Source organism: Moschus berezovskii, chromosome 9, assembly GCF_049115385.1.
Source record: "Moschus berezovskii isolate FMDL1 chromosome 9, NW_MosBer_1.0, whole genome shotgun sequence".
Taxonomy (NCBI): domain Eukaryota; kingdom Metazoa; phylum Chordata; class Mammalia; order Artiodactyla; family Moschidae; genus Moschus; species Moschus berezovskii.
Genome location: NC_142468.1, coordinates 97,345,901 through 97,360,291, shown reverse-complemented (window position 1 = coordinate 97,360,291; position 14,391 = coordinate 97,345,901). Strand labels below are relative to the sequence as shown.

Sequence of the window (14,391 nt, the reverse complement as noted above, 5' to 3'; positions counted from 1 at the left end):
CTACCATCCTACAAGTAAATTTCAACTTCAACATGATTCTCTCCTCCCCTTCCCCGTAAGTGATACCACTACCTACCAGCTGCCCAAACCAGAAACCTGATCTCGTCATCGAAAGAAGTTATGTATCAAGCTCCTCTCTGTTTCCCTGTTGGGTGTACAGTGGATCATAAGACAGGCTCAGCCCCTGTGGCACAGACTCACAAGCTTGTGGATGTTTTCCTTATCACCCACCTCTCTTACGCCAGACATTCCAGTAAGAGTTATTGGTTGCACCAGTCATAACTTCTTTGTGTGTGTGTGTGTGTGTGTGTAATAAAGTTTTATTAAAGCATAAAGGAGACAGAGAAAGCTTCTGACATAAGCATCAGAAGGGGGCAGAAAGAGTACCCCTGCTAGTCTTCAGCTGGATGTTATATAGTCACTGCTGCTGCTGCTGCTAAGTCACTTCAGTCGTGTCCGACTCTGTGTGACCCCATAGACGGAAGCCCACCAGGCTCCCCCATCCCTGGGATTCTTCAGGCAAGAACACTGGAGTGGGTTGCCATTTCCTTCTCCAATGTGTGAAAGTGAAAAGTGAAAGTGAAGTCACTCAGTCGTGTCTGACCCTTAGCGACCCCACGGACTGCAGCCTACCAGGCTCCTCCATCCATGGGATTTTCTAGGCAAAAGCACTGGAGTGGCTTGCCATTGCCTTCTCTGAAGTTATAACTTCTTAATACTATCCTATCTATCCTGTCCACCTCACCTACCACTGCCCTCCGTTCCGTTCCGTCGCTCAGTCGTGTCCGACTCTATGCCATCCCGTGGACTGTAGCCTACCAGGCTTCTCCGTCCATGGGATTCTCCAGGCAAGAATACTGGAGTGGGTTATTGTTTCCTTCTCCACGGGATCTTCCCGACCCAGGGATTGAACCCGGGTCTCCCGCATTGGAGGCAGACGCTTTAACCTTCAGGCTTTTTCTAGCTTTGCCTAGATCACTAAGAGAGATTCCTAACCCAAGTCTCTGCCTCCAGCCTTGCTCTTATGTCCCACCCCAACTGCATCCCTTCCTCCTTCAAATCCTGTAACAGCTCTTTGCATGCTTCGGAAGAAAATCTAAACCTACTAGGAAGGTTTGGCCCTGGCACTAACCCCTTACACCCCTTGTGCCCTCACATCCCACAGTCCCCCACACACACCCCACACACCCACACTTTTTCTCATTTTGTCCCTTTACATTGCCTTTCCCTGTGCCTAGAATTCCTTGCCCCTTCTCCACTTAACAGATATTTACTAAGTACCTAGCAGATACCAGGCACTGATCAAGGTGCCGGAGACTCAGTAGTGAGCAAAACCAAGTCCTTACTCTCATGACGTTTATACTCTAGAGGGAGAGAGACAATAAGCAAGCACATAATCAATATCAGGTGGTAAGGAGCCTATAGACAAGAGACTTCCCTGGCGGTCCAGTGGTTAAGACTCTGCACTTCCACTGCAGGGGGCACGGGTTCCATCCTTGTTTGAAGGAACTAAGATCTTGCATGCCTCACTACACAACTAAAAAAAAACCTCTACAGAGAAAAATAAACCAGCTAGAAGACAGAGTAACCATTTTAGACAAGGCAAGCCTTCAGCAAGGTAATATTTGTGCAAAAACATGAATGGAGTGAGGGAATAAATTCTAAGGGTATCTGGGGGAAGAGTCTTCCAGGAAAAAGGAAAAATAAGTACAAAGTCCCTGAAGCAGGAACGTTCCAGGCAGACTGGAAGAAAAGCAAGAAGGTCAGAAGCTAGAGCAGAGAGTGGGGGCAAGAGGTCCGAGGCAAGTTACCGTCAGACAGCATTGGCCCTGTAGGCTGCAGTGAGTGGGCGTTTCATGGGCCCCTTGACTTCTTTCCATCCTCAGTGTTGAGAGTGGATCTCATCTCCCACTCCCAGCACTTATTAGCCCACTCCACCCACTCCCAGCACTCATCACATACAACTGACTACTTCTGCTCTTCCAGTCCACTGACTGTGAGCTCCCTGCAGGAAGGGCTCTTACCTTTCAGCTCCATATTTTATAGAACCTACCACATTCAGTAAATTTTCCTCAAATAGTCAAAACTTTCTTTGTTCTGGTTACATGCCCTGCAAACAATTCCCAGATTACTACTAATAGATGGGTTCCCCAGTGACTACAGTATTAGGAAAGGGGTGTCTTGATCATGAACATATGACTTCTGGTCATTAGAAACCATACAGGTATGTTCACCACACACATTAATAGGCTGACATCATCATGGACACATCAGCCTCTTTTTAGATAAGTGTGGTGGTGATGGCGGTGTAGTCGCTAAGTCATGTCTGACTCTTTGCGACCCCACAGACTGTAGCCCAACGGGCTCCTCTGTCTATGGGATTTTCCAGGAAAGAATACAAGAGCAGATTGACATTTCCTTTTCCAGGGGATCTTCCCAACCCGGAGATCAAACCCGCATCTCCTGCATTGGCTGGTGGATTCGTTACCACTGAGTCACCAGGGAAGCCCAGGTAAGTGTGACTTGATGGGAAAATGACAACTCTGCATCACAACAAAGGCATGGCTCCTGGAAGGGCATATGAACAGCCCAGCAGAAGCCCCAGATGCCCCCCCTCAACCTCATCAGTCACGACTGACTGCCCACCTCCCTATTTCAGAAGGTAACCCCATCAATCTTCCATCTGTCCAAGCCTGAATCTTTAGCATCATCTCCGAGAGCTCCTACGTCCTCCACAACCAGAATCCGAAATCCCACCTTCCGACTATTTCTTTATCTGTTCCTTCATCTCCCTTACAGTGTAGGCCATCACCACTCTTCAGGTTTCAGCTCCCTAACCTGGTCTCCCTATCTTCTATCTCACTTTTTTCAAAAACATTCTCCACAAAGTCAGAGTTCTTCTTCAAAGCAAATCTGATTTCATGTCTCCACTTAGAGTCAAAAGTTTCTGCCTGCTCTCAAGATAAAGTCTAACCTGTTTAGGCAACACAAACCAGCCCCGCCGAGCTGCCCTGAGGCTGCATTCCCAGTCTCTCCCTTCTCAGCCTTCTCCTACCCACATCCCAGCCACATCAACCACCTGGAATTCTTGAACCTGGACTGGTTCTGTGCCTTTCTGCACCCAGTACCTTCACACGCAGTTCCCTCTGTGAGAAGTGTCTGAGGAGACAGCTATGTATATATTCAAGATTCAGTGCAGACATCACAGTCCCCATGCTATCTTCCTAAGCGCTCCTCCCCACAAGAAGAAAGCCATCTTGTCTGCTCCTAGGGTGTCTCTTTCCTGGCTGCTTGTAAACCTTTTCCTCTCCTTACTTCTTGGTTTTCTCTTGAAGGATTGTTGTTGTTTAGTCACTAAGTCATATCTGACTCTTTTGTGACCCCATGGACTGTAGCCCAGCAGGCTTCTCTGTCCATGGAGTTTCCCAGGCAAGAATACTGGAGTGGGTTGCCTTTTCCTTCTCCAGGGAATCGTCCTAATCCAAGGACTGAACTCAGGCCTCCTGCACTTCAGGCAGATTCTTTACCTATGGAGCCACCAGGGAAGCCCTCCTGGAGGGTTATGGTTAGATAAATGAGATATTACTGTCTGGACGTTATCTGGACAGAATGTCTTAGCATCTGACTCGTACTGTGTGTGTTCAGTTGCTCAGTCATGTCCAACTCTTTGTGGCCCCATAGACTGTAGCCTGACAGGGTCCTCCGTCCATGGGATTCTCCAGGCAATAATACTGGAGTGGGTTGCCATTTCCTACTCCACTGACTTGTACTGGGTGCTCATTAAACAAGAGCTGAAGGAAGAAACTCATGAATCATATGCCCCTAAATTCTTACTTACAATCTCAGTTGCCCTTCTGAACCTTCTTCCAGATCTCCATGTGCCTCTGAAGATTATTAGAGATAGAACACAGAGATAGAACAAAGTCCTACAGCAACTGGGAGAGGGCAGTTTTAAACATCACAATCATTAAAACGGTACACTTAAGTCATGATTTATGATTTTCACTGAATCTCATGTCATGCTCCTAGAACCCTGGAAGTAACAAGTCCCTACACACAGTTATTGAGCCAGCCTCAAACACAGGTCTGGTATGCTTTTCACTCTATCAGGCTTATCTCAAACATATGCCATAAATCCAGGCACAAAACTCTGTCTTTTATTAACCAGGGAGCTGTCCAGACTAATCATAACTGTGGCTACTTAACATGTATTCTGAGGAGGACGCACATGTGTGCGTGTATGTGCTTAGTGCGCAAGAGTTTGAGCGCCTCCCTACTCCCAGATTAGAAGCAGCAAGTGAAAAAGACTACTGAAGGCAGGCCCAGCATCAGAATCCAGGAGAAACAGCTGTCAGAGAAGACACAGACCAAAATCATGAAAGGAGAAAACCTGAGGCCCTGAAGTCAAACCAGTCCTCTGAGGCCACTGAAGAAGCAAATATTCCACCCCACCCCAGGGGCCTGGAAAGGCCTCAGTCATATAAGCTTTGACATGTACCTTGAGTCACACACACAAAAAGTCACGTTATGAAGGCAAGAACACATAGCGCTGGTTTGAAAGAGATTACAGTCAAGACGGCTAAAGTAGGATTCCAGTGCTTAAAGGAATGCAGCCGTCTTGGAAATGTTACTTAGGTGGAATAATCCTACTCTACACAACATATGTAACTATATGCCCACGTCTGAGGGGACTTGAAGACCAACAGATCCTAAAATTAGTTTCATTAGTAAGTCATCCTACCAAATCATCTGTAAATGATGCCAGAGAAAACTACAGATCGCATTTAAGACCTCAAGGGAAAACTCCCTTCCTACAACACAGGGCAGTGGCTTTGCCCCTCCCTGAACACTGCCAGCGTGACACACAGCCCGGCACACAGCCCAAGCCCACGCATGGGCACACACGGCACGGGAGGCACCCACAGAGCACAGCGGCTCTCTGCACAGCCATCAAAGGAGTGAGGCTGGAGAGGAAGCTAAGAGTAAAATGGGGCGGTGCAAACACTGAAAGGGAAGCGCACGAGGGTGCCTGAGAGGCTTGACCCAGCAACCCGCTGCCCACCAGGCACACACTCAGCTGGACCTGACTCGAATGCCTGTGCCCCAGGCTGCCTCAAAGCAGCTTCCCCACAGCAGCGGCAGGGAGGAATCGCCAAGGTCCTAGGGCCTCCCACACTGGGAGGGCGCTTTTCCAGAGCAGAGGTAGCTGAGGGATGGGGCTGCAGAGGATCAGCCCCTGGGCACCTCCACGTGGTTTTGCTAAATGTACAAATTTAAATAATATTTATGAGACAGAGAAAAGGCCAGGGTAGGTTGAAATGATAGTTTTAAGAATCTAAGGACTTCCCTGGTGGTCCAGTGGCTAAGACTCTGTGCTTCTAATGCCGGGGGCCAGGGTTCAATTCCTGGTCAGGGAACTAGATCCCACATGCTGCAATAAGACCTGGCTCAGCCAAATAAATAAATATTTAAAAAAGACTCTAGCCCACAAAGAATGTAAACTGGTACAGCCACTATGGAGAACAGTACAGGGCAGTTCTTCAAAAAAAAACTAAAAACAGAGTTGCCTTATGATCCAGCAATCCCACTCCTGGCAGATACCTGGACAAAACTGTAACTCAAAATGATACGCAAAGCCCTATGTTCACAGCAGCACTATTCACAATCGCCAAGACATGAAAACAACCTAAATGTCCATTGACTGACGAATGGATGTGGTATGTATACATGATGGAATATCAGTCAGCATAAAAAAGAATGAAAGAATGCCATTTGCAGCAACATGGATGGACCTAGAGATTGTCATACTAAGTGAAGTCAAACAAAGACAAATAACATATGAATCACTAATACTTGAAACCCAAAACATGACACAAATGAACAGACTCAAAGAGAAGACCAAGAGGGAGGGGGGAGAGGAGGGAAGGATTGGGAGTTTGGGATTAGCAGACATCAATTATACATGGGCTCCCAGGTGGCATTAGAACCCACCTGCCAACGCAGGAGATGTAAGACATGGGGGTTCAATCCCCTGGGTTGGGAAGAACCTGTGGAGGAGGGCACGGCAACCCACTCCAGTATGCTTGCTTGGAGAACCCCATGGACAGAGAAGCCTAGTGGGCTACAGTCCATAGAGTTGCAAAGAGTTGGACATGACTGAAGCAATTTAGCACCCACACAACTATTATATATAGACTGGATAAACAACAAGGTCCTGCTGTATAGTACAGGGAACTATATTCAATATCCCATGATATTCCATAATGGAAATTAATATAAAAAAGAATGTATATGTATGTGTAACTGAATCACTTTGCTGTACAGCAGAAATTAACACAACCCTGTAAATCAACAAAATAAGTTTAAAAAAAGAAAAGAATCTAGCCCACAAAAAACTCACGCAAACACAATAGGATATTCATAGGAGTGTTATCGGTAATACTGAAAAACTGGAACCAACTAAAATGGCCATTAACAGAGGCCTGATTAGTTAAATAAACAATATATCCTTAAAATTAACATGGAATAACTTGAAGCTTTTTTTTTTAAGTAAATCTGTATGTTGAAAAGAACACTACTGATAAATTCTGGGAAAAAAATAACTGTCGAAATATATGTGTACTATGACCCCATTTTTGTAAAACAGAACAAAACTTCATCTCTTGAAGGTAAAGGTCTGCAAGGGCAGAGACTGATAATGATGTTTACAGTGAGAAGCTGGAAGAAAGGATTCTTTTTTTTTGGACACTGAAGCCCTTGGAATTTTCACACTTAGCACACACATTAACAACAACAAAAGTGTTTGCCCGAGGCATTCCTCTCTAGTTCCTTATCAGCTAAGCTGACTCACACCACAGCCTCTGCCCTGGCTCCACCCCCTACCTCCCGCCCCAGCCCCACTCACAGATGCAGGCAGCAGCCAGCAGGCGGACAGCAGCATAGGGGGCTAGGCAGTTTGGGAAGATGGGCTGCACCAGGTAGTTGGCGAAGGTGATGGCGATGACGGCCTGGCTGGTAGGCTCGATGATGAGGAGAGAGGTCCAGAGGCGGACGAAGGCGAGGAGCCCCCCGAAGGCTTCGAGGATGTAGGCGTAGCTGGCCCCCGATTTCTTAATGGTGGTACCCAGTTCTGCATAACAAAGTGCCCCGAAGACAGAGAAGAGGCCCCCGATGGCCCAGACGACCAGGGAGAGGCCGAAGGAGGCGCTGTAGATGAGCACGCCTTTGGGGGAGACAAAGATGCCCGAGCCAATCATGTTCCCCACAATCAGGCACACGCCATTCAGCAGCGAGATCTCCTTCTTCAGCTGCACCTGCTCCGGCTTGGGGCTGGCCTCACTGGCCAAGGGGGTGGCGTCCCTCTCATGCTGGGAGGCCGCTTCATATTTAACGCCGTCAACCATGGTGGAGGAGAAGAAAGGCTTCACCAGCTTCCTGGCATTGCCCTCTAAGGAAGAAAGATGAAGATATATATCAGGCTGGCAATTACAGAGAACCCTGTGCCCCAGAAGCCAGCATAGGCGATCCACCCACGCCCACCATTTTGGGGACCTTTTGCCTCTGAATGGCTCATCAAAATGACCCCAACTTGAATCTTGAAAGAAAAGCACTCATTCCCCAGAGAGGAAATACATTTCTCATCATTAGGCCGACGCTTCCCGCCTGACTTACAAAACAGAAAACTAAATTCTGGTTCTATCTGAGCTCACTGGAGACAGGAAGACGAGCAATTTGGCAGTTCCCAGGGGTCACTATCATGACGTCAGCCTGCATTTCAGCCTTACCCCCTAAAAGTCTGTCTTCCCTCCAATTTCAGCCTCATCTGTCACGTGATGAGATGCAACCTTGGAAACCAAACTTGCAAGCAGCTAACCTGTGGGTTCTCAACATAACACTGCCCTTTTCACCCAAGGACCCTGGCTCTGGCAAACCTAAAGGCTTCAGAGATCTCTTTCTCTGTAAACTCACAGCCAGGGAGCATCCCTTAACAACCGTCAGCTGAACTCTTCAGTCCTACCAAAGCCCAAGCAGCCCAGCCCCATTCAGAAAGAAGACAGGCCTTTCTCTTTTCCATGTTTTTCCTTTCCCAGATACCACAACCCCTAGTACTGCAGGCCTCTAGCCATCAAATCCCTGCATAGTTGAATCACCCAAAAAAAAGTACGGATGAGAGATAGGTGCTCCAAATGTACAGCCCAATCAGAGATGACTGGAGGCTGCTGATGACCACTCCTCACCCAGGTGTTGCTACAGAGACAACACCAAAGCCGAGGCAAGGAAACAGCTGCTGCTGCTGCTGCTGCTAAGTCACTTCAGTCGTGTCCGACTCTGTGTGACCCCATAGACGGAAGCCCACCAGGCTCCCCCTTCCCTGGGATTCTCCAGGCAAGAACACTGGAATGGGTTGCCATTTCCTTCTCCAATGCGTGAAAGTGAAAAGTGAAAGTGAAGTCGCTCAGTCGTGTCCGACCCTTAGGGACCCCATGGACTGCAGCCTACCAGACTCCTCCATCCATGGGATTTTCTAGGCAAGGAAACAGCTGAACGGGTAGCAAATGCCGGGCATCTCAGAGCAGGAAAAGCTAGGAGAAAGACAGGCCAGGCTGGCCAAGCAAGTGGACAGATCCGAGGGCTAGAGGCACTCAGGAAAGGAAGCGATTGGACACTGCAGAGCAGTAAAGGGAGACTGGGCAAGATAAGCAGGGCTGAGGGGAAGCGGGGAAGCACACTCACTCCCCAGCCCTGAAGGAAGCAGGGCCCCAGCAGCAGCCAGCCACACAGAGACCAGTCTCTGGGAGCTGTGGTCTGATCCCTCCTGCGTTTCAGTAAAAGGAAAGGCTAGGCAAATGCTTGTGGATTTAAGTCAAATCAAGAAGTGGAGGAGGGAGGAAGAGAGAGGGGTGTTAAGCAACTGTCTCGGTCCAAGGTTCACTGGCCTTTCACATCTACAGGAGGAAGGCTAGGAGCTCTTGGCTCAGCAGTTTCTGAGATAAGAAGGCGCTCTCTCAGGAATCTCCTTTGTCAGCTCTGCTCCAGGACTGGGGGCCCAGAAGAAAGGACCGATGGTCAGCTGAGTGCAGTTTCTGTAACCCCAGGGAAGTTCCCCGCTCCAACCCCGAGCAAACAAGCTGAGGACAGGGCTGCGGCCGAGAAGGAAGGCACAGCCCTCTCTCCCTGTCCTCCAGGCCCCACCTTAGCCCCACTTCTCTCACCCCCAACAAGAAAGGCAGGAAGGCGGCACATTGTGAACAGAGGTTTGTTCATACGCAGATTAGAGGAAGTGTAAGTACAGTCCGACTCGTGATCAAGTGTCCTAAGAGAACTCTGCATACTTCCCCACATACAGTGACGGTGGCTGCCCGAAATCTGTGCCATGACCGGAGGGCTGAGCCCAGGCTGCTCTTCCTCCCTCCTCCACTTCTTGATTTGACTTAAATCCACAAGCATTTGCCTAGCCTTTCCTTTTACTGAAACGCAGGAGGGATCAGACCACAGCTCCCAGAGACTGGTCTCTGTGTGGCTGGCTGCTGCTGGGGCCCTGCTTCCTTCAGGGCTGGGGAGTGAGTGTGCTTCCCCGCTTCCCCTCAGCCCTGCTTATCTTGCCCAGTCTCCCTTTACTGCTCTGCAGTGTCCAATCGCTTCCTTTCCTGAGTGCCTCTAGCCCTCGGATCTGTCCACTTGCTTGGCCAGCCTGGCCTGTCTTTCTCCTAGCTTTTCCTGCTCTGAGATGCCCGGCATTTGCTACCCGTTCAGCTGCAACCTCTGGCTGCATCTGTGGCCCACTCACATGTTCTTTCATCTTTGAGAAAACATAGCAGGATCTCTGCATAAATTCCTACAAACACCTTCCCCAAATACAAGTTTACTCCAATTTCCTAAAAATATGGGGAAAGAGTTTTTATTTCCAGAATTTTATTCTGGAAAGAACCTCTCCAGAGCTCTACTGGAGATGTCCAAAACAGAGGAAGTTGAGCATTTTGGGGAAAGCAAAAATTGTTTTTAGAGGCTACTTCAATTTGGTATTCCTGGTTTCTTAACCAACAGAAATGTGTTCATTTTGAAATGCAACTTTCTATCCTTTCTCATGCCCTTTCACACCCTCTTTCCTTATTCAATTATCAGAGAACTAAGATCTAAAAAGCCCTAGGGGACCTTATCTCTACCCTACAACCTCCCAATCTAGTCCCTTAAACTCCCCCCGCCCCAGGAAGCTGATTCTGCTGTTAGCCTCCCCAGAGATCACATGTCTCCCAAGCCACCCTCACAAAAACATCTTGAAATCCATCCAGAAGACTGTCATTTTCTCCCAGCTCCCCGCTAAATTCTTCTGTATCAGTAACTGTCATTTATTGAGCACTTACCTAAGCCAGACACACTGCTAAACATCTACATGCCGTATCTCATTTAATTCCTCCAGCAGCTCCATAAGGCAGACACTAAGTCACCTCCCAGGATGCCAAAGTAGCAAGGTAGGCGGGCAGGCTGGCCAACACAGCCCAAACTCTGTCTATTCAGCCTCCCCACCCACTCTGACCTGCCCAGTCTCTAGCCCTCCTCTTAGGCAAGAAAGCACTTTAGATGGCTCCCTAATGAATTATCTAGAGGAGGATGTGATTAGATTAAAAGAAAGTCTCCGCCATCCTTCAGCCTGAAGACTCCAACAAAGTCTGTCCATCTCCTTCCTGATTGCTTCTTCCCTTTCTCATCCCTTTGCAGGGATGAGAAGTGATTACAAGTCCTCCTGGCAGTGCTATTGCTAGGGTGCCCACTTCTAAAGCAAACAAAACACACAGAAACACATCATCATGCCAGGCTTTTTAAGATCAGATTCCCTGGCACCAAGGATGGGCATGTGTCCTAATGGGACATGGTGGAAAGGGATAAAGGGGACGAGGGAAGGGGAAACCGTGACAGTAAGTGGGGAGAGACGCATGCAGGGTTTAGCTCCTGGTTGGTGGTATCTGAAACGTGAAATCATCACCCACAGGGGGCTGGGGGGGGGGGGCGGTGTGAAACTCACACTCCAGCAAACAGCACACCCTAGTGGTCTTACCAGGAAATGCTATAAGAGTAGAATCCTCTTCCTAGCCTATTCTTCAATAAACCTGCTCAAACTCCACGGAGGAGGCTGACTTGAGAGAAAAGATGCCCCATCTTTTCTCAACTACTCCCCAGCACCAGCTCTGTGGGCAGGAAAGCACCATCCTTGGTGGTTCACATTCCTTCCTAAGACCCCAGCTCTCAAGGTAATGCCTCCAACCATTCAGGCAGCCTGGGACCAGCATGACCTGCCCTGAACTGTTCTCTTACCCAGGCTTTACAAGAGAATCTTGCAGAGTCTAGAACCTCAGGAGATAATCAGCGTTCCTGAGGTGCATACATCTCTGAGGACCTAGAGAAGATTACAGGACAACATACTCATCCAACAGAAGAAGTTGCAGATTCAGGGGTTCAGAGAACACAAGAAGCAGGGCTCAAAGCAGGCAGTGCCAGGCACAGCAGCCAGTGAAACCCCTTGTCCTGACTCCTCCCGTGAATGGCAAAATCCAAACACACTTCCTCCAGGAACCAGCATACAGTTCCTCAGTCAAGCTCAGGTTGCTAAGGTGAGAAGGTACTTTCTCCCCCAGATACCATGTCCTGCCATCCTAGCTCCAACTGGACTGTGCTGGCTCCCCAAACAATAGAAACAAAAAACAGACACACTCTGCTACAGCTGAATTCCCCCCATCTCCCCAAGCTGGAAGCTCAGCTCCTCCCTCCCCAGTTCTCCATTTGTTTTTCTGTATTCCACTACAACAGTTTCTTTAAAAAAAAAAAAAAGTGCAACAAGCACAAAAGGATTTACTTCAATGACCATGGCTTCCACTAACATAAGGCTGAAGTCTCAGGGCAGAGGGCTGAGACTAGGGAGGGCTGAGGCTAGGAAACAAGCAATTTTCAGGACTCACTCCATTCTCCTCTGGCCAGCACTTTCCCTCTTGCCCACTGCCCCTCCCATCCCATCACTTACCTGTCTGAGACCTTTGGGCAGGTGCAAGGAGGAGCTACCAGCACCCTGGAAGAGGGGCCGGTGCTGGGAAAGGGAACAAGGGGTAAGGCTCAAACTCCAGTAACTGTTGACTCTGAGGAGCAGAAAAGGCAGAGGGTGACTCCGGGGACCGAAACGGAAAACAGGAAAACACATGTGTGACTCTGGCCGGCAGTGGGGAGGGGCCAGGGAACGAGTTGGAGCTGGGACTGCCTGTTCAGAGCCTGAGGACCTTAACGGCTGCCTGCCTCCAGGCACCTTCTCTGCTCAGAGCCTCAGTTCCTCCCCCCACCTGCCTCAGTCCCTGAACTACCTGGTTGTCCTACATTTACTCAGTTCTTAAATTCTCCCAGTGACCGAGGGTACTCTCTTGATGCCCTTTGCGTGTGTGCATGCTCAGTGGCTTCAGATTCTTTGTGACCCCACCAGGCTCCTCTATTGGATTCTCCACGCAAGAATACTGGAAAGGGTTGCCATGCCCTCCTCCAGGGCATTTTCCCAACCCAGGAATCAAACCCATGTCTCCTATGTCTCCTGCATTGCAGGTGGATTCTTTACCACTGAGCAACCAGGGAAGCCCCTTGATGCCCTTTACAACTCCCCTAGCCCCTCATTCCATTCCCTGCTCAACTCCCATTCACATACTGTCCTTGGTCCTGTGGAGGGCACAAGATCCATGGTTAGGGCATTAGAACTCTGTGCTCCCATCTCAAAAGCCTCAGCCACTTCAATCCCTATGTAAGGCAACACATGTCAAGGAAGGCCAGTTGTGGGGGGTACAGCCACGCACACACCCAAACACTAAGCAAACCTACTCACACCTCAGGTCCCCAACTGGTTCAGGTGATGTGTGGCAACCCAGGTAAGAGCCAGGCAAGTGGACCAGAGCAAGCCCTGGCACCCTGGGCAATTTAATGAGTTGGCACCCCCTCAAACCAAGATTATTTAAATATCTGTTGAATGTTTACTTAGCAGAGTGGGGTAATACCGATTTTCTGCGGAATAAAAATTGGAAGCCCCAGTCTTTCTATTCAAGAGTAGAGTTCAAGGCATGAATTCATTACATGCAGTTTTCCGAAGCAGACAGTTTCTTGGTAGGCATATCAAATGATTTTGAATGTAGACAATAGCACAAGTCTCAGGGAGTGGCACTTCACAGAGAGGTGCAGGATTTTCCGAATTCCAGCTGTGACCACTGCCTTTAGGCAACTTGTATTAATACCTGTACCTGCATGTTGCACAATTATTCTAGAGACAGGTGGTCTAGGTAAGCAGTCATCAAGGATTCTGTCAGTGGAAGGGAGCCAACTTACAGTTCACCAAGAGACAGAAATCAGAGCTCATTGGCTCCAAAAGTCTGAATTACTCCAGGATAATTCAGTGCCCTTTTAGACCCAGGCTGCTTGCCCAGCTGGCCTGCCCCTTAATCCCACCCTGGACTCAGGTCCAAGTTGTAAATGAGGGAAATCCTGGGAAGACAGTCCTAAGGCTGTCCCTGTTGGCACTGGCCCCTACCCCCCTCCCCTCACTCCAGCCACGCTGGCCCTCTTGCTGTTGCCACACAAGCCCTGAAATCTCAAGGCGTCTGCATTTGCTATTCCCTTGGCCTGGCATATTCTTCCCCATGATATTGCTCCTTCTCTCACTCACTCCATTCAGGTCTGTGCTTAAACACCACTCTCAAGAGACCTTCCCTGAGGAGTCTCTGAAGGAGTAACTTCTTCCTTCAGCCAATGTCCATCCCCTTCACCATGCCTGACTTTTCTTCAAAGGCACTGGCTACCACCTGGAGTTTGTTGGTTGTCACTTCCCCCACTAGAACGCAGCCCCACCAGAGCTTCTTCATTCACAGGTATCCCCAGCACAGGGTCCGTGTAGACAGTCAAAAAAAGGTTTGCTGGAAGACTAACTGGATGAATAATGCCTTTCCTCCTAGACTGGTTTCCAAGTTGAGCTCCGGGAATGTCTTGCACTTGCTCTTCAGGCCCTCCTCTGCTGCTGCTGGCCTGGCTCCCAAGCAACTTTTAAAGGTATCTGCTCTTTTTGATAGTAATGGGTTGAAGGGAAGGGAAAAGTATAGTTTTCTCAGTTTTACTGGGAAGCCTAGAATGGTTTGAAAGGAACTTTCTGTTTCATCAATGGGAAAACAAAATCAAAAAGCACCTCGTTAACGCGCCTCCCCCGAACGATCGGAAGCTCTGTGCTGCCGTCCCACACCCAGGCTCAGGTGGCCGGTCTGGGCGCGGCGACAACAAGGCGCGACGTCCGCGAAGCGGTGAAAGGGCAGAGGGGACGACGGCGGAGTGAGGCGAGCGCTCAGGTGGGTTCCAGCAAAGTGGAACCGCAAAGCCCGCGGCGGG

The 14,391-nt window shown here is 49.1% G+C and overlaps 1 protein-coding gene across 7 annotated transcripts in view; it reads right to left on the bottom strand.

The window, feature by feature from the left end:
• Positions 1-14,391, bottom strand: part of SLC7A7 (solute carrier family 7 member 7) — a 34,935-nt gene extending 20,544 nt beyond the window's left edge. Inside the window, exons 1-3 of one of the 7 annotated variants that reach the window (XM_055435736.2) lie at positions 14,195-14,391; positions 12,014-12,125; positions 6,905-7,447 (exon numbers count right to left, since the gene is read on the bottom strand). In XM_055435736.2, coding sequence (XP_055291711.1) covers positions 6,905-7,403 — 499 coding nt within the window. In that variant the 5' untranslated portion in view covers positions 7,404-7,447; positions 12,014-12,125; positions 14,195-14,391. Of the gene's footprint in view, positions 1-6,904; positions 7,448-8,499; positions 8,657-8,733; positions 8,878-8,936; positions 9,079-9,344; positions 9,495-12,013; positions 12,203-14,194 lie in introns of those variants that run through there. The other 6 variants (XM_055435737.2, XM_088840015.1, XM_088840013.1 and 3 more) reach the window with 6 other exon arrangements.